Source organism: Thunnus thynnus, chromosome 7 (assembly GCF_963924715.1).
Source record: "Thunnus thynnus chromosome 7, fThuThy2.1, whole genome shotgun sequence".
NCBI classification, from domain to species: Eukaryota; Metazoa; Chordata; class Actinopteri; order Scombriformes; family Scombridae; genus Thunnus; species Thunnus thynnus.
The window spans coordinates 13,519,180-13,541,380 of NC_089523.1; the positions used below are offsets into that span (position 1 = coordinate 13,519,180).

Below are 22,201 nucleotides of genomic sequence, written 5' to 3' on the forward strand. Positions count from 1 at the left end.
ACTTTATGTCCCATCAGAGTTTTCCTGCTCACCCAGACTTTTTCACTAGTCCTAGTTTACTTTTTCTAGATTTCTTATTCCTGTGTTTTCTTCTGCGCCTAAGTTTTAACCTTTAGTGGAAACAAGTTTAATATTCCTAGATATTTTTGTACTTCCACAAGTCTCGCGTTGATAATAACTTTGGAAGTTTTGACACTTGGTCAACAAAATTACTTTCAAGATGATTTAAACGCACAATATGTAATTTCAGCCGCTAGGGGTCTCTCAATCAAAACAATAACAAAAGACAAGGTATGATGACGTTGTGAAGTAGTGTGGGATCATGGGAGTTGTTGTCTTCATTTAAACAACCAGCTTCTTCAGGTTAGGAGTACTCCAGTGTTCATCGTTCAGGATGTTTTTACTGGAAGCTGAATTATCCGCAGAGGTCTCCTCCTCTCCAAAACAAATGGACCCGATGATTAAAACAGGTAAAAACACTGAATAAAGCAGTTTCACGTAAAAAAAAAAATCAGGCTGGCACTGGACGTCCGGTAGGGGCTGTTAGCTGAGCTGCTGCTAACGTTTGCTCAGCTTGTTTCTCTGATAACTTAAGATCCAGACATTCAGCAGGTTTCTACCGGGAGCCAAATCATCTGCAGAGGTCTCTTCCTCTCCAAAAACAAACGTACACAGGGATTAAAACCGGTAAAAATACTGAATAAAGCTGTTCCATGTAAAAAATCAATGTTTCTCCGACCATGTTCGCGAGCACTGGACTTCCAGGAGGGGCTGCTAGTGGAGCTGCTGCTAACATTTGCTCAGCTTGTTTCTCTGATAACTTAAGATCCAGACGTTCAGCAGGTTTCTACCGGGAGCCAAATCATCTGCAGAGGTCTCTTCCTCTCCAAAAACAAACGTACACAGGGATTAAAACCGGTAAAAATACTGAATAAAGCTGTTCCATGTAAAAAATCAATGTTTCTCCAACCATGTTCGCGAGCACTGGACTTCCAGGAGGGGCTGCTAGTGGAGCTGCTGCTAACATTTGCTCAGCTTGTTTCTCTGATAACTTGAGATCCAGACATCCGATAACTAAAATCCTTCATCCAGATAAAAGATCAAAACAACCAAGATCTAAAAAGTTTATCATGAAAATATGGCTTAAAACTGAATAAAAGTCAATTTATAACAGTTTCTGTTGAACAACCACAACGCTGACATATTATCTTGTATGCGTATACTCTTTGGTAGATGCCATTGTGGCAAACAACCACAACGCTGGTGCATGCTTCTTGTGCACATATACTCTTTGGTAGAGGGGTATGATGCTGTTGACAGGCGACCAAATGAAACGGACCGTTACCTTGATTAAAATTACAGATTTCTCTGGGTTTGAAAATTGTTGGAAACATATGGGATAATGTAAGTACACAACTCAACAAAATATATAATATAGGTCTAGTTGTTTTTGGACATTTTAAGCCTGAATAGTCACATATTATAGCTTTAAGACGAGTATAATTAGGTAATGTCAGTGTATTCAGAGTTCTATTCGACATTCAACTACAACATATCAAGACTCAGCAGAGACTGTATCAATGTCCAACATTTGACTGCTTTTAAGAACAACTGTGATGGCAGTATCTGCCACAAAAATCCTCTTCATCCCTACAGTAGTGGGTTGCCAAGTACCAGCTGAGAAACCTTGCTGTCTGATGCTCTCTGCTCAGTGGCCACTGCCTCCGGTGAGCTTCACCTTGCTGGAGAGCCGTGAGTACAGCCAGTGCTGAAACAGTAGTTACAGGTCTGACTGGAAGACTTTCAGCTCTGCTGCAAAAAGTAAACTTTCCATCTGCTGCTGTGATAAGAGTTGATGTCAGATAGTGCTCTGAATTTCTAAATTTAAGTATTAGAGAGGTGTGATTAGTTCCCTAGCATTTATTGTTCTCTGGTAACCCTGAATTCACATACTCCTTTTTCACTATCGCTAAACCAAGTGATCAGTTTTATTTTGCCATTTAAAAGATCCATTTCATTTATGTTTGATTCTGATCTTCTATTATATGTTCATCATTAATACCTCATTTATTCAGTTGTTGATAGACATTTAACTATAAATAAATTTCCTCATTTATCACCAGTCATTGTCTGTGTATATTCTTCAAAGCAGACTAGAGATCAATGTATCGAGAATTCACAATTTTGATTATGAGATTGATTAATCTAGTTTACTTATTTTCCTTCAATTGGGGTGCCCCAATTCTTAACAAGTACAAAATTTCTTTGTACTTCTAAGTGTAGTCATACCACTACAGTGTGCTGTTTTGCTAACAAGATAAGTCAAATTGCCATAAAAAAAGACCTACAGTACACTAATGTAGTTTAACCTAATCCAGCAAGTGTTCATTTGGCGTCAAATTAGTAGCATATTTCACATTTAATTGTTAGTTACTACTAACTACCTGCCAACTATCAGTTGTAAATATAATCAAATGTAAAAATCAAAAATAACAATTGTATTGTAGGGTATCTATGCTAGCTGTACATACCCCAATGGTATGAGCATCATAGTGACAGTTGACAGTGACAGCAGTGGCCTACCAAGACTCAGCAGTGGCATATGGCAGAAAGAATCCGTATATGGCAGTGGTAAGTGGTTTCTGCCAATGGAAAGAGTGACATAATGTCTTTAAATAGCATATGCCAGTAGAACAACAGTGGCATTCATTAATCATCAGTGACATACCACTACATATTGGCATACTCAATTAAAAGTAACATACCAGTAGCCACTTTTAGTAGCCCTAATTAAACTTAAGCACACATTTACACCCACATTCCTTAGTCCTTAAATCCTACATTCTATAGCTCAGACCATGAGTCATGGGGCTTCATTTTGTATCGTTATATCTTCTGTATGGTCTAGCCTATAGTACATATCTTTATGCACACACATTGTCAAATAAACATGTACTTGTTTTCCAAGAATCAATGTATGCTGGTTGCAGTGTAATGAAAACACACAGATTCCTAACACTAACCCTGGAAAATAGGCTTTTAGCCCATTCTGAATCATGTATAGTGAAAGTCCACAGCATTGGTTTTATCTAAGGTCTCCATAGCTTCCCTCCAAAATCTTATTTCCGTTAAAGAAGAACAAGACAGTTCAGACATAGATGTGTCTATGGCAAACACTTAACCTAGCATAACTTATTCTCTCCTATAATGATTTTACAAACCTCAAACCTTCTCCCTGGATTGATCAAAAGCTAACCTGTTGTTGGGCATCTCTTCTCTTTCATTTACAGACAGCCATAGCTGGGTCATCAGATTGAACCAGTGGCCTGTGGAGCTCTCAACCCCAACACCTCCTCTGGTAAATTCCTGTTCATGTCAACCAGTCTGGATTGTTGTTGTCCTCCATCATAAACACCATGTCTACTAGAGAACTATTTGTACATTACACAGCAAAATATGAAATCCAACACTGATAAAGACCACTGTACCAGCCAAAGTTAAACCAAACTAGGACACTGCTATCATAGCTTACCATAGCATGTTACTTGCTACATTAAGAATTGCATTTAGCTATGTAATTACAATGGTGATGTAGTGAACAGAGTCAAAACCTGGACTTACTAATGAAAAGATTAAGCAAAAAAGGACTGTGGATGTGCAGCATCCTCAAAAGTGGTATAATCAAAACAGTGTCATTTTTTTTCTCTCGTTTCTTACAGACGTATGAACCCCCTACCTGAAGATCTATAGTAACCACTGCTTGAACCATCGTCCACTGATTCTATCCATCCCCTTCTGCATGTGTATGTGTGTGTGTCAGTGGACACAGGTGTGCTTTTATGTATGTATGTGTGTGTACTGAATGTGTCTATGTGTGCCTGTGTGTTTATATATGTCTGTGTGAGACGTGTTTTTTCTCCTTGAAATAAGCCAGGGAACATTTCTGCAACTTAACCACCAAACGCATATTACGTTATTCATAGCTACAAATAAATATTAATAGCATTAGAAGTCTTTGTCATTATAAGCAACAGCATTTCCATAGCACACTATATGACACACTAGGGCTGGGCGGTATGACCTAAAATTTTTACTACAATATATTTTGAATATGGAATGGTTTCAGTGCTTCAGCATCAGAGTATCTAATGGATGCTCTCATATTTTCAATTGAATGTGATTTTAAATGCAATACAAAAGCTATTTATTGCCTGAAGTTAAAGCTATTATCAGTTAACTATTATGATTCACAGTGGTTGTGGAGGCAGTTTTATACATGATGGTGTTAAAAAAGTTCATCATGCTGTGCTGTGTGATGGGAATCAACAGCTTCAGTCCAACTTTAGGATTTTGTTTTGGGTGAAATGTTTTGGTTTAACATAAAGAACATTGCCTTAAATCATGTCTCTCAACTGCCTGTATAGGCACCATGTCTTTACAATGACACACAGCTGGCTTTTCTTAACCTGACGCGCCAGATGGTTTTTATACAGAACCATCTGAGATGTCGTCCTTGGAAACTTGTTTGGAAAAGGGCAGGCACTTTCAATAAATACTTGGCAGGTGATTGGATGAAGCATCTGTCGATCACTGTCTATCATCGTCTTACCTTGCAAGGCAGCTGGCTTTGTGAGATCACAAGATCGAATCCTCATAGGACACTGATTGGTCCAAACCACTGGTGGTTCCAACACAAGTGCATAACTTTAAGCCTGACCAGATGGATGCTCACGTGATCTTGTGATCTCATGCGTCCAGCTGCCTCGCAAGGTAAGGCTTTTCTAATTGAAAAGATAGCAATTACTCATTGACTTAACCAAACGATGTTTGCATTTCTCAATGACGTCTACTTGTGTCTTAGGATACTCAAACATTCCTCATACCTGTGGAGGTATTTGCCAAACCTGTTGCCCTACATAGTCCATGTGCCCTGCAGGAATTTAAACTCTATTCTGCTCAATGTCCAGGTGAAGGAACTTGTTTCCCATCAATCTCTTTATTTATTGGTTCTGCCACTGTTTTCTTGCTGTCTCCATATTTTTGTCCACTTTTTGTCTTTGCATGCAAAAGTGTTTTTAGTTTTAAAGGGAAGTGGTACACTGATGTTTTTATTGGCCTGTCAGTGACATTACCAAAGTTAATAGCGGCACTGGTTACCATGCAGTGAGTTGTGCTGATGCTTTCAGAGCACTTGGGTGTGATTTTACAGCAAAATTTTATTCTATACTAAATTTGACATTCATACATTTATACTGTATGCCGTTGCTGGTTATACCGTCCATCCCTATGACACTGCTAGAGAAATGGCATGTTAGTGTGCCTGAATACAGAGGCACAGATTTCATTTGACAAAGTCAAAATGTGTCTTGGTATTAGATCATATGACATTTACAATATTTGTGACTGCATTACAATGTAAAATTGTTTACATATGTAAACACGTCTGTGAATGTGTTGAGCTTTCTTCTCAGAAACCTTCCCCACAATACAAATAAAGCTAGCACTGGTTGTGTTGTTGGTAAGAGAAATAAAACTTTTTGCTGAAATAGTGTTGGCTATATGACAACATTTCCATCAAAGATGAAAACAAATCAAAGACAACTCAAAGTGAAAAACCTACATTGCACCCACAATCACGTGATTTCTGTAGCTGCCAACCTTTATGAATATTCATAGAAATGAATAAAAGAAAAACTACAAGACACAGTTATAGAGTCACACTTAAAGACAGTAATATAGGAGATAATACCAAATGATCCAAATTACAATATGAGATGTTTATATCCATGACTGACAAAGAAGAGCTTCCTGACAAACTTATGGTGTGGTTAGGGTTTAACTACAAATTGTAGTTCTCCACCAGAACGGGTAGAATTTGTTATTTTGGAAATTGAAGCATGTACAGTGTACTATACTGCCCTGAATGCATGTTAAACAGTGCATATCAAAAAGTTAAATGTAATAAAATAAAGTAAGAAACTTAATTCTATTCTGTTAAGAACGAAAACCACAACGATGTGAGTCAGTCAGAGCATGTTTAAGCTTTCACTCTATGTAGCAACTGGCACCATTTATCAAATATTATGCTACCTGTATTTCATTTTGATTTGTTTGAATACATGGATATATATTTTGCTTGCATATTTGAGTGTTAGAGGTATTTGGTTGTACTTGACTTTCAGCTTTCACCTGTAAAATCTCAAAAAACAACTTTAACAACTTTAAATATTTCATCATTTCATTAAAAAAAAGCTTCCATACAAACTCTTATAATCTATATCTTTTTATTCTAATTCCAACTGGAACCCTGTTTTATAGAGATTTTAAAAAGACCTGGAGCCATTGCACCTCAATACAAACAATTTTTAGTGTGTACTTTAAAGCAGATAAATATATCAAAAGGTTTAAAGATTTTAAATGTAAATCCTATCTCTGTCTCCAAAGTAATGCCTTTACCTTAACAGTGGTGTTTAAAACTGTAAGATATTGTTTTGCACATTAACACACTGACACACCTATTCTAATATAATCATATCGGAGAGCATGTGCATATAATGGGAATGAGAAAAGCATATAAAGTTCACGAGTTATCAAGATGGTATATTGGTATATTATTTGGTTTGAGCACCTTGAATGTTAAAAATTCTCTTAATTAGTAACTCGATCACTATTAATTGCCCATTTTACATGTAACAGCATGTGAGCTTTGTTAACCTCTGAATGTCCAATTATGATTTAACTATGTTGTGATGACAAGCCAGCTGTGTCACAAAGTGATGTCTCTAAGATGCCTGTAATGACTCAAGCTGGTTAGCTGTGTCATCTAGCAACTACATTGTGGTTAGTTTTGCCAGATCTTGTGGCTAGACTAGATCTGACGTAAAGAAAAATGTGTACAGGTCTGTGTTATTTATTTATTTATTTATATTATTTTTAATATAATTTGGGTCTTAATCACATTTTTTATAGATTTTATCATTTCTGATTTTTATAATTTGTTTTCCAACATTTTAGGTGATGTATTGTGTGATTTCCTGAAATATTAAAAGCACATCTTTTGCATCACAATAATATAATAATTACAATTGTGTGTTGTTCTGTGGTGAATAAAGCTAAAATGGTCATATAACACAGTCATTTAACAACAATGTCATAAACATGAAGTGGTGATTTATCAATAAATTAAAATTGTTGACAAAATGTTTATAATTGCAGAGTTGTTTTGGTTGGGGAAAGCCCTAATCCTGTCACATGTCCTGGGACACTGCTGTCTATGTGTGATCATGCATGTTTATGTTGAAGGGTTAACATGTGGGGCAAATTTAGTGCAATTTTTACCAGGAAAGTTTGTGGGAAATATTACATCATATACACTATTCTGTATATTGTGTATATATATTTCCCAGTCAGAAAAAAGCAAACAAAGAAGAACATCAATATCTTGTAACAGACAGATTTATCGTTGTGCATCAATATGTTTCCCACCTCTGGCTATGAATTTGCCCTGAACAGTTGCTCTTGTATCACTTTAAATGTAAGTGAACACCAAACCAATGCTTGCACTGTGCTGCATCAGCACAAGCAGCCATCATTACATTATGTATTTTAAATAAAGGTAATTTAGGAAAATATTACAGTATCATGTACTTAATTATCTCAGTCAAGCCATAATTTGCACCACCTTATCCTGTTCAGGTTCAAGAGCCAACACATACAGACAGACAACTGTTCACACCTATGGGCAATTAGGGTCCTCAGTTCCCTAACTAGCATGTCTTCGGACTGTGGGAGGAAACCAAAACACCCAGAGGAAACCCACACAGACATAGGGAGAACATGTAAATTCCACACATAAGGCCCAAGCAAAGGTGGTACCATAGTACTCCTTTATTTTACAATAACCTCTTCATATCTATGACCTCCCACAATGTCTCATTCAGTTTAACAAAATGTCCTCTGATGCATTAGGGTAAGCCCAACCATTGTCTCTCAACAGTAGCTATATTATATATCCTGGTGTTCCGGAACAGTGAGCTATATAGTGTATCACGGAGTACTGGAGTTTATACTCGCCAAGAACAATTTGCATTTGATACCCACATACTGACGCATAAAATGCCTGCCTTTGTTAATTTCTGCAAAAAAACAAAAAACAAAATAAAACCCAGCATGCATGTGCTTTGTCTTTCACGTCAGGACAGCTCATGCACTGCGTGTGAACAGTCTCAAACCCAGAAGGATCTCATCAGCGAGGACAACCTGGAGCTGCTCTACTGAGAATCAGTCAGAGGTGACTTTGTGGATATAGAGTATTTATTTTCAGCAGCTTTTGCAGCCAAACATGATTCATGTGGGTTGACTAAGAAATGTGCCAGATTTCTGACAGTATGTGTCACACAACATAGGTGCGACAATAAAACAGGCCACAGTACACAAGGTGTAAAAACAATATCAAACAATCATGACAATACATTACTAATCATTACTAATTACATTAGTAAGACACAATTCAAAATACATTACATATATGCACTCTAAATGTATATATTATACTATCATATACTATCAGATTAGATAATTAAGTGCAACTTTCTTGTGTGTATATTAGGCCAGTGAAACAGTACGCAATACATGGAAGATGAAGATTTAAGAGAGCAAACAAGTTTATTTTAACATTCTTGTTGCAGTTCCACTGCACAAACATCCCACAGTCCTTGCAGTAATATTTTACTAATTAAACCTTTTTCACACCAAGCCAACATCATGCAAATAATCACAGCCAGTTTCAAACTACCCTCTTCACTTCCAACTCATACCATGAGGCTGCACAACACAAAATCTCCACCAAGAGGCCAGATGCATGTTTTGCACAGGTTTCATTATATATCAGCACTGAAGTGACTTTAAGTTCCAAAGCAGATGTGTGTGTGTGTGTGTGAGAGAGAGAGAGAGAAAGAATGCGTATGTACCGCAGACCACTCTTAACTTTAGACAGGACTCACCTTTAGATGATCCCTGTTGCCCACTGACAGACGGATGGACGGACAGACATAAAAACAACAGGAGCACAAACCGCAGGACAAAAGAGACAGGAAAAAGAGAGAAAGGGGGCGCAAAGACAAGAACAGAGGAAAGAACAAACTCATGAGCACACAACATTTAAAAAGCAACAAAAAGAATGTAAAAAAAAGAATGGTGAAAGAGAAACGAGTAAAGACAGATTGACCCGTTCAGATGAAATAAAAAAGGAAGGACAGATGAAAAGTGGAGGTAGGGAGAGGCCCACCCCATTTGTACTCCTCCACTCAGGATGCTTTCTGAAATCTGCTCACTCACCGGCTGGTGCAAAGAGAGAGAGAGGGAGAGAGAGGGAGAGGAAGGGGGAAGTGGGGGGGGGTAGAGCAGGTCGAAGTGTGGGGTGAGAGGAAGGTTAATCAGAGTGGGAGGTGAAAGTGGTGGGTGGGAGAAGATGGAGGTATGGAGAGAGAGAGAGAAGGAAGGGGTTACGAGCTCAGTGTCTTTCAGTAGCTGTGTTCGGGCCGGCTCAGCTGTGTGGCTTCACTGCAGCATTTCACTACCTTGGCCGTCCCAGAAACAGATTCTCCACTCCCTCCCTCCGCCTCTCATCTCACCTCCCTGCTTTGCCTCCTGTCATCTCTCCTCCCCTCGCTCTTGTCCCCCCCCCCACCTTCTCTCCTCCTCCCCTGTCCACTCTTCCCTCCTGTATCCCGTCTTTCCTCTCCTTGAACTTCTTTTTCCTCTCACCCGTATCCTCCCTTCCTGATCCCTAACATTTTCCTTTCTCCTCTCCTCTCATCAGTGTAATGTCCTCTCTTGCTCCGCCTTCCTTCTATACACAGCATCCAAGGTCACCCTGTCCAGAGGCAGGTGTGTGTGCATGTGCGCACATGTGACTATGTACTTGTGTGCATATGCATCTCCCGTTTCATATTTATGCGTATATCTGTGTATTTACCTCTAGCATCTATCTACAGAACATAAAAATCTACATGTAACTTGCTGCATTAAATTGCGTACTATATGTATCTCACTGTCTATTAAAGCTCCTACACACACTTGAACTTGGAAATGACATCAAATGCCAAAGACGGATCACCTGACACCATGTGACTGTGTGTGTGAGTGTTTGAGAGGTCAAGCATCAATCATGTCTGTATGGAAAAAAGGGAAAATGAGAACTGGAAAGGGTTAACAGAAATCAGAAACACTACATAATATATGCATTTTGTTGTACTATTCTGAAATATATCAATATATCATTCATCAAATGTGTCTAGTTACACAATAAAACAAAAACGATCATTATATTGGAAGAAAAGAATGCTACTCTGCTCATTGAGAAATCAGTATAAGGCTATGAGATAATCGCAGGAATATCCTACAAGCCACAATGTGCCAAAACTCCAGGGAGCATAAAGTGATGCCAAAACATCACACGTATCTGTGGTGCCAAGTCATCACAGAAATCACAAAAATGTGTTGTGGGATGCCAAGGCATCACAGAAATGTGCGGTGTCGATTTAGAAAAGCAATTAGGTGTTCTAGTAACAAGAAACATTGTTGTAGTTCCTTTGGAAGACATGCCCACGCATCAATGGCATTTAGAATAGAATTGTGTTGATTAACGGTCCCTTTTGGCAGGCCTGTTAAAAGTCTACAAGGGGTTGATCGAAAGTCAGTCCATCTACCAATGTCCACCAAGGTACCCTACTAAAGGTGATCAGGGCAAGCGAATGGCTGATAGACCTTGATAACAAAATACTTTGCTTTTCATGTTTAGTTTTACTTGTCCTTACATCCTTGAGTGAAATGGGAAGCTGTGTTTGGTTTAGAGAAATGGGCTTAAGATGTGCGACCCTGTGTTGCTCTGATGTTGGTGATGACACTGTTGATGCACCTATCGATTGGTGAGGAAGTCGTGAATCCAATGACTGAGGTCAGGCTGCACATTCAGGTTGTGGACTGGTGATCTTTCACTGCCACTGCAGGGTTATGTTGAAGGCTGAGCTGAGATTTATGAAAGATATGTTATGATTGTGTAACGTCCTGGTGGTTACATGTTTTGAACGAAGTTGTGAAGGGCACAGGTCTCTGCATTTTTTACGACCTGTGTGCCTTGTAGGCAAACTGTAAAGCATGTAAACTAAGACCAATTTCATAAGATACTTTGTGACAATGTGAATCATAACCACGGGACACCGGTCAATGCCATGGATTTTGAGCACAGGGTCTGTTATAAAGGTCCACCTTTGCTGATTGTATAGATTTTATGAACAGACGATGGATGACAGACTGGGCTCCTTATGCCTTGTTTGGCTTGCACCTACTGAGATTCAGCCAAAAGACATGACCCAAAACAGAGCAGGGATGGGAAACTTTGAAATTACAGAGAGAGTTTGCAGTTAAGTGCTCCATTTAAGTAAAAAGTCCCTACTATCAAAGTGGAGCTATTACATTGTGAGGCATTATAAAAAAAGGAACTGCTGGTGACTATCACGTTGAGCTGCAGCTACAGCTACAGTTGCTTGAAACAAGCATATCATTGCCAAAATTTCAATTTTAAACATCTGTGAAAAGTCAAAATGCATTAAAATGTGATCTTCTGAGGAATTTTAAGGTAGGACAATGTAAAATTTAGCGGAATCCTATGCATTTTTTAAATCACAGTAGCATTTTCTATAACAAGCTATACTTTAACAAATCCTTATCCTACAAACAAGGATAAGGGAATAAAAAAACAAGCTGTACAACTGAAGAGTGAAAAAGGAAAAAGAGAGATATAAAACATTTTATAGAAAACTTGCCAGTGGACAACATCACATCTTGTCAATGCATTCTAGGTAAACTGCCAACACAGAGGTATACCAGGACCATGAAATGGGAGACGCACGAAAGAGGAGACGGGAGTAAAGGATGCAGTAAAAGACAGGGGTATGTCATATGGGTGAAGCACCCAGCCTGTGTCCAACTCGCAGACCCTCTTAAGTAAGGCTGACTCAGCCTTACTGTGCTAGGTGCATATGCGTGTGTGTGTGGCAGCAGTAATCACCCCCCTCCCCATTTCACTCTATCCCCTCCTTCCTTCTCTCACTCTCTTCACCTCTACCTCTGCAGTACGTCTCTCGCTCATTCCTCCCTGTGCCGGCTGGAGAGACACGCGCTTTCGGCTTTTCTGCCTGGCTGCTGGCTCTGCTCCAGCATCCCTCTGTGCTTCTCTCGCATGCTCTATCCACACCCCCCTCCAGCCTATGTCTCCCCCTGTGGGGCTTGTTGGCCAGCCTGCTTCCCTGGCTGTTGCTGCAGCTGCTGCTGGAGCAGTGGAGCTGTCTGACACTACGTCGCTACGCCGCTACCGCTCTGCCTCGTTTTTGCTCTCTGCCTCGCTGGATAATCACCACTGAGTCTGCCAGAGACAGTGACAGGGGACAGGAAGGGAGCCTGTACTCTTCATTCAACTACTGCATTCTTCAGTCTGTCTTTTCCTTTGCTTTCCTGGGCTGTTGAGGAGCAGCGCAGGGAACTAGACGGGAGAGAGCTCCCTGAAGGAATTTATCTTGCTCTCTTTGCACTTCCTCCCTCTGTTCATTCTTGGGACAGAGTGCAGAGGAGGAGAGAAGAGGGAGGGACTGAGAGCAGGACTTCACTCTGCCTTCAGCTGCACAGCTCAGTGTCCCACCTTGCTCCAGAGACAGACACACAAGATAAATACACACAGACATATATTTGCATAGACTGAACTCTAGTAGACAGGGACACAGATTGATAAAGACACACACATTCTGTACATACAGAGACAAACAAGAACTCAGACAGACAGACAGACAGACAGACAGGTGGTGTCATGGCGTCAGTGGACAGCACTGGTTCGAGTGTCTCCGGACGGCTGAGATCAGGGGATCTACTTCATGCTGGTCTGGCAGTTGCACTGCTGCTCGGTGAGTTATACTTCACTCTATACCTTTAGCCGCCCTGTCATTCCACTCTCTTCCACTGTATCTCTACATTACACCATAATATTGTACTTCTATCTTCTTCATGCCCGTGCGTGGTTGGGTGAATCCCCCTATTTGTCTATAAATTATAACATGTCCTCTATGCTTCCCTCCTTTGCTGTCGTTGTTTCGGTGTTTTATGCTGGTCAGGGTGGGTGGTTCACTGCTGCCACAGTAAATCCATACCTTTTTTATTACTCCACACCAACATCTGCTGTTCTGTCGTTTCTGCTTCAGCTCTCCTGTCTCATCTAGCTCACCTTGTTCTCTTCCCACACCTGCAGGTTAAAATGTGTGGTCATTTCACATGTGATGTTTACTTGTTGCTGTACTGAGGGCATCAAGGTCAATAACATCTGACCCTCGGCTCATCTGAACTTGGACATGTCGACTATCAGGTTGCTGCGCTGGATCAGTGACTGGCTGTCCAAATGATCTCCTTCATGCATTAACTTAACAACGTGCAATTTTCAAGGGGAAAAATTAATACAATAGATAGAAAAAGACAATTATGAAAAACCCTTGGTTCAAATTTCATACGTAAAAGCATATTTGTTATAAGTATAGTTCACGTTCATGTGTGTTTATGTGTGGTCATAGTATTACTGGCAGTGACATAGTGGTGCAGTGATGATCTGTGTTTCTGCTCATACACTCCCTGATTTTGTTGTAGCACCCAATAGTGCCCCCACATCCCAAAATTTCCTCCCAGCTCTCAGTTGGATGTTTAAAAACTCACACATAGTTCACAAGTGAACCATTTGGATTTCAACTGAGAGCACTGAAACAACACTGGCGAGTCGTCTTTGGTACTCCAACTCACACCAAGGGTTAATTTCATAAAGCAGTGTTATCTGGATTACTCTGCTGAGGGAAACACATAACAGCTATATTTGCATCAGTTCATATTGCAGAATTCAGGAAGTTATGAGTTTTACTCAGCAAATTTATCTGATTAGTCTGTAATCCTGCTTCATTAGACATGGCCCAAATGTTACCACACAGGAATTTGAGTTGTGTTTTAAACACCACTTTGGCATTCGTTATATGGGTGCCAGTAGTTGTGTTGTTTCACTTTTGAGGCAGTTGCTGTTGCAATTAGTAGGTCACCTTCTTTTATTTTGTTCTGAATTGTTAGGAGGTCTGGTAAATTCTTATGCATTTGATGCAGCTGTGGTAAGTGAAGGCATTTCAAAGGTAAAATGACAAAAACAGAATCAGTAGATTTGCCATCCAAAAGTATTGTTGTAGCCCTGTGTAGTAAAATTAAATTTTATGTCTCACAAGCAAAACAAGAAAAAAAACAAATTAAGGTTTCGTCACCAATATGAAAGTTATTAATCTCTGCAGCCCTGCATCTGAAACTGTTGATTTAATAACAATCCAGGTCCCAGTGGTAGCCACTGTGGTCCCTCACTTAATGTTGTCAAGAAATTATCATTGTTCCCTTATTATTGTCTTGACCTTCTAAAGACCTTGGACCAAACTAATGCTGAAGACCATCAAACATTTTGTGGCAGCAACCTTCGGGTGTCAGTCACATAACCATTCATAAGTTCTCATTTGTTTAGGTGCTGCCTCTTTGCAGTTTTTCAGTTTGACCCATAATTATTATGTACAGTATGTCATGATGTCATTATGAATTCCCATCACTATTTAAGATATTTAATTTAGCCCTGCTGTCAGCCCCAAACCACTTGTAGCAACATTTCCCATCTCCATTCTCCAACATTACAATACTTAATATCAATATTTCATCTGTGATGTTCCATATTCTATTTTACACGGCATCTGGTTATTTATCTGAAAATGCACATTAGACATCTGTTGAAAATTCATGCCTGTCTAGACCCCACAACAGTTTATTTCTTGAATGGTTTGCTAGAACATTGCAGCAATCTTTCTCATCAGACCCTTTGGCAACAGAAAATGAAGTCAGGGAAAACACGAGTGGAACAAAGCTGCAGTTAAAGCCAGATATGAAATGTGAAAATAGGCTGAAAATTTCAGGATATTTCAGTATTTCTTAAAGTCCTGCCTTATAAACTACTCAACAATAAACACCTATTTGTAATAATTAACACTACAACAATCAGAGATATCAATGTAGTGTCCAGACTAAGACCACATCCTTGTAACTATATTATTTAGCCTGAGAGTGTCAGTCATTATTCACATAGAGATACTGTGGACGTTAGAAGCCAACATTATAACAGGACCACAAACACGAGTCAGATGACAGACTACTTCAGGGACCAAAGATCCGTTTTTGAAAATAATGATCTGTAATCCCAAAAAAGATCCAAGATCTGTACACACACACACACACACAGAGAAAAACTCACTCACTTCAACCCCATCATTTTTTTCCACTTTCACAAGCCTCTATTGCCTATGTCGCTATATGTTAACATAAGGGATTATGTAACTTTTTTTTTTTTTAACAACAAACAGCAGACAATGTAAGAGTTGTGGTACAACTAGCAACAAGACAAACAGATGCAGAGCAGTCCAGGGTGTAACAGCAATTATCAGAAACATTTAGCTGGCATGTAAATATGATAATTATACTATATCATATTACAGAAGACAAGAAAGAATTTATTAATCCTGAAGGAAATTCTTGTGCCAACAACATGTTCAATGCAACAGAAACAGAGAAAGGCATTTCTTAGTCAAATCTAAATATTATGTACAATAAATAAAAATAAAAAAAAAATAAAAAAAGATAAAATAAATTAGAGAATAGAATAAAACATTTATACATGCAGTGTAGCTATAGACATGCATGTGATAAAATAGAACAACGTAGTTGTCAGTAAAAGTGAGTGAATGAATTTATATTAATATTGAATGATAAAATGATAGAATGGTGGCCACAGTACTGATAGCAGAGGCAAAACAGATGGAGTGAAGATACTGCACTCTCTACAGATATTACACTCAATGTAGATAGTAAATTACTCATTGCACATATTCAGTTTAAGCCTGTAGAGTGTTACATGATGAAATGTTACATGTTATTGTCCTTATTAAGGGGGGTTTTACTGGGTGATCTCCCTGCAAAAGGGGGAATTATAGAGTGTGATGGCCTCCAGCAGAAAGGATCTCCTGTGCTGTTCAGTCCTGCACTGAAGGGCAATGAGTCTCCTGCTGCATGTGCTCTGATGTCCGTCAGGCATGCAGGGGGTGAGAGGGATTGTCCATGATGTTGAGAAGTTTCTTCAGCATCATCCTCTCAGACACATCCACCAGAGTCTCTAGTTCGACTCCCAGACAGAACCAGCCTTTTTAATGAGCTTGTTAAGTCTGTTGGTATCAGCTGCCTTCACCCTGCTGCCCCAGCACACTGCCGCATAGGAGATGACACTCGTCACCACGTAGTGATAGAACATGCACAGCATGGTCCTGCAGATGTTGAAGGACCTGAGCCTCCTCAAGAGGAAGAGTTGACTCTGGCCCTTTTTTAACACAGTGTCTGTGTTCCCAGATCAGTCCAGTTGACTGTCAGTGTATACTCCCATGTACTTGTAACCCTCAACCACCTCAACGTCATTCTCCCTGATGGTGACAGGAGTCGGGTGTGTCGTCTGCTTCCTGAAGTCCACGACCAACTCTTTAGTTTTGTGGTTGAGCCCACACCACTCCACAAAGCTATCAACCACCCCCCGATACTCCTCCTCCTGTTTTCTACTGCTACAGCCCACAACAGCCGAGTCATTCGAGAATTACTGAAGATGACACGACTTTGATCTGTACCTGAAGTCAGAGGTAGGGGAGAACGGGGTAAGTAGAGCCAGTGGGTAAAATGAGCCATCCCCTTTATCTAGGTAACCATAAACGAAAGTAATCATGTGACCACAAATTAAGAAAGTATAGCTCACATTACTCAATCCATCTTGGACTAAAGCAGATGGAGAGAGTGGTAAGCAAACCAGAGCAAAAAAAAAGATTTTTGTCATGACAAGTGAATTCATCATGTTACTAAAGTTATCAGTCTTGTATCTTAATCAAAATAGATAAGTTTTGGACATTATTACATGTTAATTTAAGTCAGTGTAAGCTACAAAATAAGGTCATAAATGTAGCAATTGTGGATCTGAGCCACTGTGTGAAATAGTTTGTCAAAATGGAGGTTGTAGGGTAAAATGTGCTGTGATGTTAGGGCAAATATTATTTTCTGATATTCTAGAGACTAGAGACACTGTTCATGTTAACGTTTGATCACTGTTACAAGTGTTACAATGTTGATGAATAAATATCTAATTGTTGACTAATGTTAAGTTTAACACAAACATACTGTTCATACAGACGGGTGACAAATTAAAGGAAAAGCCATCATAAAGTGCCTTAGTGAGGTGTTGGCCACGTGCCACCAGAACAGCTTCAATACACCTTAGCATTGATTCTACAAGTCTCTCGAGGTCTACTGGAGGGATAAACACTGTTCTGCAAAAAGATATTCCCTCGTTTTGATGATGGTGGTGGAGAGCGATGTCTAACACCTCAATCCAAAATCTCCCATAGGTTTCAATTGGTTTGAGATCTGGTGACTGTGAAGGCCTTAATATATATATTATATAGCATATAATTCACATCATTTTCATACTCATCAAACCATTCAGTGACCCCTCATGCCCTATGGATGGGGGCATTGTCATCCTGGAAGAGACCACTCCCATCAGGATAGAAATATTTCATCATAGGATAAAGGTAATCACTCAGAACAACTTTGTATTGATTTGCAGTGACTCTTCCCTCTAAGGGGACAAGTGGACCCAAACCATGCCAGCAAAATGCCCCCCAAAGCATAACAGAGCCACCAGATCCCCTCACTGTAGGGGTCAAGCATTCAGACCTGTACCAGTTTTTCCTTTAATTTTCACCTGTCGGTATACACAAAAGCACAATTACACACTTTACTGAAAATATTCAGGTAACATGTTGAACAATAGGACACAAACATATAATTTTACTTAAAAGTATGAGTTTTTGCCTTTGTTAAATTGATGGCATTAATAAAGTTCAAAATTATCTCAAAATTATTTGATTTTGTGTCATTTTTATATCAGTATTTAATGGTAGCACTTATTACCTCTAGGACACTCAATTTACCCCATCCCCATGCTCATTTTAGCCCTACCTTGGGGTAAATTGTGCCATAGGACTAACTTTTTTTGATGGGTCATTGTTCTAAAACCATAATAATTTGATAACTTGTTTTAATTTCCATGGGTACACAACAACCTGAGATATAGTCATATTAACTATTATTTGAAATAAATGCGCTTTTATTTTGCAGTAAAATCATCAAATGTAAAAAGTGGCTCATGTTACCCCATTCTCCCCTATCGAAGGTAAAGAAGAAGAGAGATAAGACAGTCCCCTGCAGCGCTCCATTGCTGCTCACTAAGGTTTCCGAGGAGCAGTTCTGCAGCCAGACATACTGTGGTCTGCCTGTAAGGTAGTTGGTTACCCAGACCCAACTGTGGGTTGAGGATGAGTCTTTCTAGTGCCTTCATGACATATGAGGTCAGAGCCACTGGCCTGTAGTTGTTGAGGGATAGAGGTTAGGCCTTCCTGGGGACCAAGACAAAGCAAGATGTTTTCCAGAGAACTGGGACCCTCTGCAGTTCAATACTCAGGTTGAAGATCTGTTGGAGGACTCCACACAGCTGAGCGGCACTCCCCCTGAAGACTTTGGGGCTGATGCCATCAGGATCAGTAACTTTGCCAGGGCAAAGTCTACACAGCTCTCTCCTGACGTCGTCGGCTGAGATGGATAGGGTGTCGAAGGCTGGAGGTGCAGGAGCAGGAGGGGGGAGGGGTTGAGGGACGGGGAGGAGTGATAGGTGGAGGGAGATCTGAGTGTGTTGCAGGAGCAGGGGGGGAGAGATGTAGGGAATGGGGGGGGGGGGGGGGGGGGTGCTCCCGGTTTCCTCCACCTTTACACGTATGTGTACATGTGACCCCACCTTGTCCTCCAACACCTGCAGCTCTGTTGATTGAGTTATTTAACTGTTGTAATTCTCTGCCATGCTGTCATTCATTCACCTTGGAGAGGACATCTCACTTCCCTTACTTCCCCCTATCCATCCCTCATGACTCCCTCCATCTTTTCCTACACACTGTACCCCCTCCATTACTCCTGTTACCATTCGTCTGTCTCCTCTCCCCTCCTCCTCCCTGTCCACTCCCTCCCTTCTCTCCTACCCTTCCCATAACTTCTCTCTCCCTCTTTCTCTCTTCTCAGAGAGGTAATAGTGTCCTCGGTCAGTTCTCTATGGGTTCACTCAGAAATACATTAACCCTTCAATCTCTGGCCTACTTAAAGAAACACCTCACCTTGACAGTCAGCCAAGGACACACACAGTCAGTTGCTCTTCCTCCCATTAGGTTCAGTGATTCAGATATTGATGTTTCCCAACTGGGACAAAGAGATATTTGATAGTGAAGCTAAAAATATCATGCATTCGAGCCTATTACTCACATACACACACAAACATGCACACAAGTACATGCATGTAGACTGTACAGACATACAAGAGTTCGCACACATACAATTACAAACATACAAGTACAACCATGCAGACATAACTTGCATAGGATGTTACTACAGTATATGAATCGGTGGGTGCTGTTAGGACAAACTGTAAGGACAGAGGAAGGGGGCGGAGAGAAAAAAGATAGTAGAGAGCAGAGGTGTAAAATGAGGGAGGTGCGAAATCTATTTCTGGGCATGAGGGGGGACACTCCTCTCAGATATGTAAAAGATCATCATGCTTCCAGTGTAGATAAAGACACTGTGTAGGCCATTTTGAAGGGAGATTCTCTCCTGTATTCTCATTTGTTTTCCTTTACATCATTATTATCACTGAAGCACTGGGTTACAAGCTTTGCTCAGTGGCTTTGTTCCAGCAATTATTGATAGAGGGTAAAAGATTACTCATTATGTACTTAATGTAATTAAGAGTTAAAAAGGCGGTCGATGGATTTAGGAAACTTTTAAAAAATCTTTAAGCAAGTCATTGACTCCATTACTGTCCCACATCAAAAAACCCACAAACATAAACAGACCAACTCCCCACATCTCTTCTCTCCTTATTTAGTCAGTGTCCCTGAGGAACATGTTCTGAGAGCAAGTAAGACAGACAGATGGAGAAAAGGGAGTGAGAGACAAAGCACCCAGAAGAACTAGAAACAGAAAAGAACAAGGAGAACCCAGATGGCCTAAAAGTTGCTACTGAAAGCAGAAGAGACAAGTCAAGATGACTTGAGGTAAAAATATCATATGGTAGATGACAAGAGGAAGGGGTGAGTCTTAGAAGATGGAAGTGCAAATTCCCTAGTATATATTATCATAAAGTACTTTTAATGCAACATTAAACACTTTATTATGTGATGGCCCCTGCCCTTCCCTCTCAATCTGTCTTTTGTCTACCTGTTTTTCAGATACCTGGTGGGTGGGGCAGGGGATCATCAGTGACAACTGGGAGCACCTGGGCCTGGTGCTCCCAGGCTCTAAAGGAGGCTGTTTCCCAGTTTATTCAGGAACCCTCCCCATCAGAGCATTTGCATTATGTTTAGTTTGGCAACAGACACACTACCACACATGTATCACCTACACCACTGACTATACTGACTTTTCCACATCCCACAATGTTTTCTTTACTTTATTATCAATAAAATTTAGTTGTAACAACAATTGCCATGTGAACTTGACAGTTACTAGAAAATTGTTTTGGTGAGAAAAATATATAAAGAACACCCAGCATTAAGGTATATAACATAAATGCTACTATCATGTTAATCTATTTGAGGCTGGGGTCTTTTAACCACTTTTGATCATTTCCCTGTTGATCATCACATCGTCAAGTACTGAATTAGCAATGAATTTGGTGACCAAGTCAGTGTTGGCTGCATTCACATTTGCATTTACAAATTTGTGTGTATGTGTGCGTTCGTGTGTAAATCTTTTGTTTTTAAACCAAACTGTCCAGATATGTTATTTAAAAATGAGATTAACATTATTTTAGGTCCAAACTTGCAATCCTCTTGACACTGGGAATATATATATATATATATATATATATATATATATATGTATGTATATATTCCCCATATAAATAGCAGTTGCACTTGGTGATAAACAACTTAATCACAGTAACTTCAAAGTGCCAGTTGTAGAACGTCAGTGTCAAAAAATTGCGATTCATCTCACTTCTAAAGTTAGCAACCCTAACTGATTACAGCGCGTCAAGAACACCCAACTTGCTAAAGTAAACAGTGATTTAATTGATATGACCAGAGGGAGTTTTAATGTTTTGTTAATACTGGTATTGATAGGGAAAATCTTGTACTTGTTGAATAATTGTTGAAGAGACTCCACAGGCTCCAGTTGATGCTTACTTGAATATATAAAGTTTATTGAAAACAAATATCTGAGCTCAGAGAAGCCTTTGGCACAGTGTACACACGGATACAGTCATACTAAAAACTTAGCACAAACAGGAAAACGATCACTTCTTATAGGTAGGGGAGAAACACGGACACCGAAGAAATCACAGGTCACTTACTCACACACCAGGCCAAACATCGCCCAATTGATTAACGATAGGTAGGTAAAAGACCTGAGGGGACTGACTATCCTAGACAGAACAAAAAGGCAAAACCTCCTGAGGCAAATGAGGAAATCCATTTTGTCCTGCCTTTACCACAAAACTTACATCAATTTGATCAAAGCAAATTTAAAGAGGGTGGTACACTGGTTAAACTTAATCATGTCAGACAGTAAAGTAAATCATTGAACATTATACTGACTAGGGGTGTGCCCGAATACAAATATGTTATTTGGCAAAGCACAAAGAGTAGGTTTTTTACAAATATTTGTTTCATACAAATATTTTAAAAATTATTTGTTTTCGAGAAGAAAAAAAAATCATGTCAAATATCAGCACACAGGTCAGTTACATCACTATCTCAGTCTTTCTCCTCTGCTCTGCTGTTACGTCTATCAGCAGGTTTCAACGAGGGGAGTCACATCCACGTGCTACATAATGCACATTTCCTTATTTGGACATCACTCCCGTAGTTGGGGGTGTTCCCCAGAGATAAAGCTGAGCTACTGACACATGCAAAGTGCTCCCAAGGGACTCTCCATAACCCGTTGTTCTCTGTCTCCTTTCCAC

The 22,201-nt window shown here is 39.8% G+C and overlaps 2 protein-coding genes across 3 annotated transcripts in view; both read left to right on the top strand.

The window, feature by feature from the left end:
* Positions 1 to 7,200, top strand: part of LOC137185911 (sodium channel subunit beta-2-like) — a 29,261-nt gene extending 22,061 nt beyond the window's left edge. For both annotated transcript variants that reach the window (XM_067594432.1, XM_067594431.1), the window contains 2 exons: positions 3,291 to 3,358; positions 3,720 to 7,200. In XM_067594432.1, the coding sequence (XP_067450533.1) occupies positions 3,291 to 3,300 (10 nt within the window). In that variant the 3' untranslated portion in view covers positions 3,301 to 3,358; positions 3,720 to 7,200. The remainder of the gene's footprint in view (positions 1 to 3,290; positions 3,359 to 3,719) is intronic.
* Positions 7,201 to 12,126: 4,926 nt separating this feature from the next.
* The window catches only part of LOC137185913 (sodium channel subunit beta-4-like), a 31,586-nt gene continuing 21,511 nt past the window's right edge, over positions 12,127 to 22,201 (top strand). Inside the window, exon 1 of the mRNA XM_067594434.1 lies at positions 12,127 to 12,956. Within this exon, the coding sequence (XP_067450535.1) occupies positions 12,863 to 12,956 (94 nt within the window). The 5' untranslated portion in view covers positions 12,127 to 12,862. The remainder of the gene's footprint in view (positions 12,957 to 22,201) is intronic.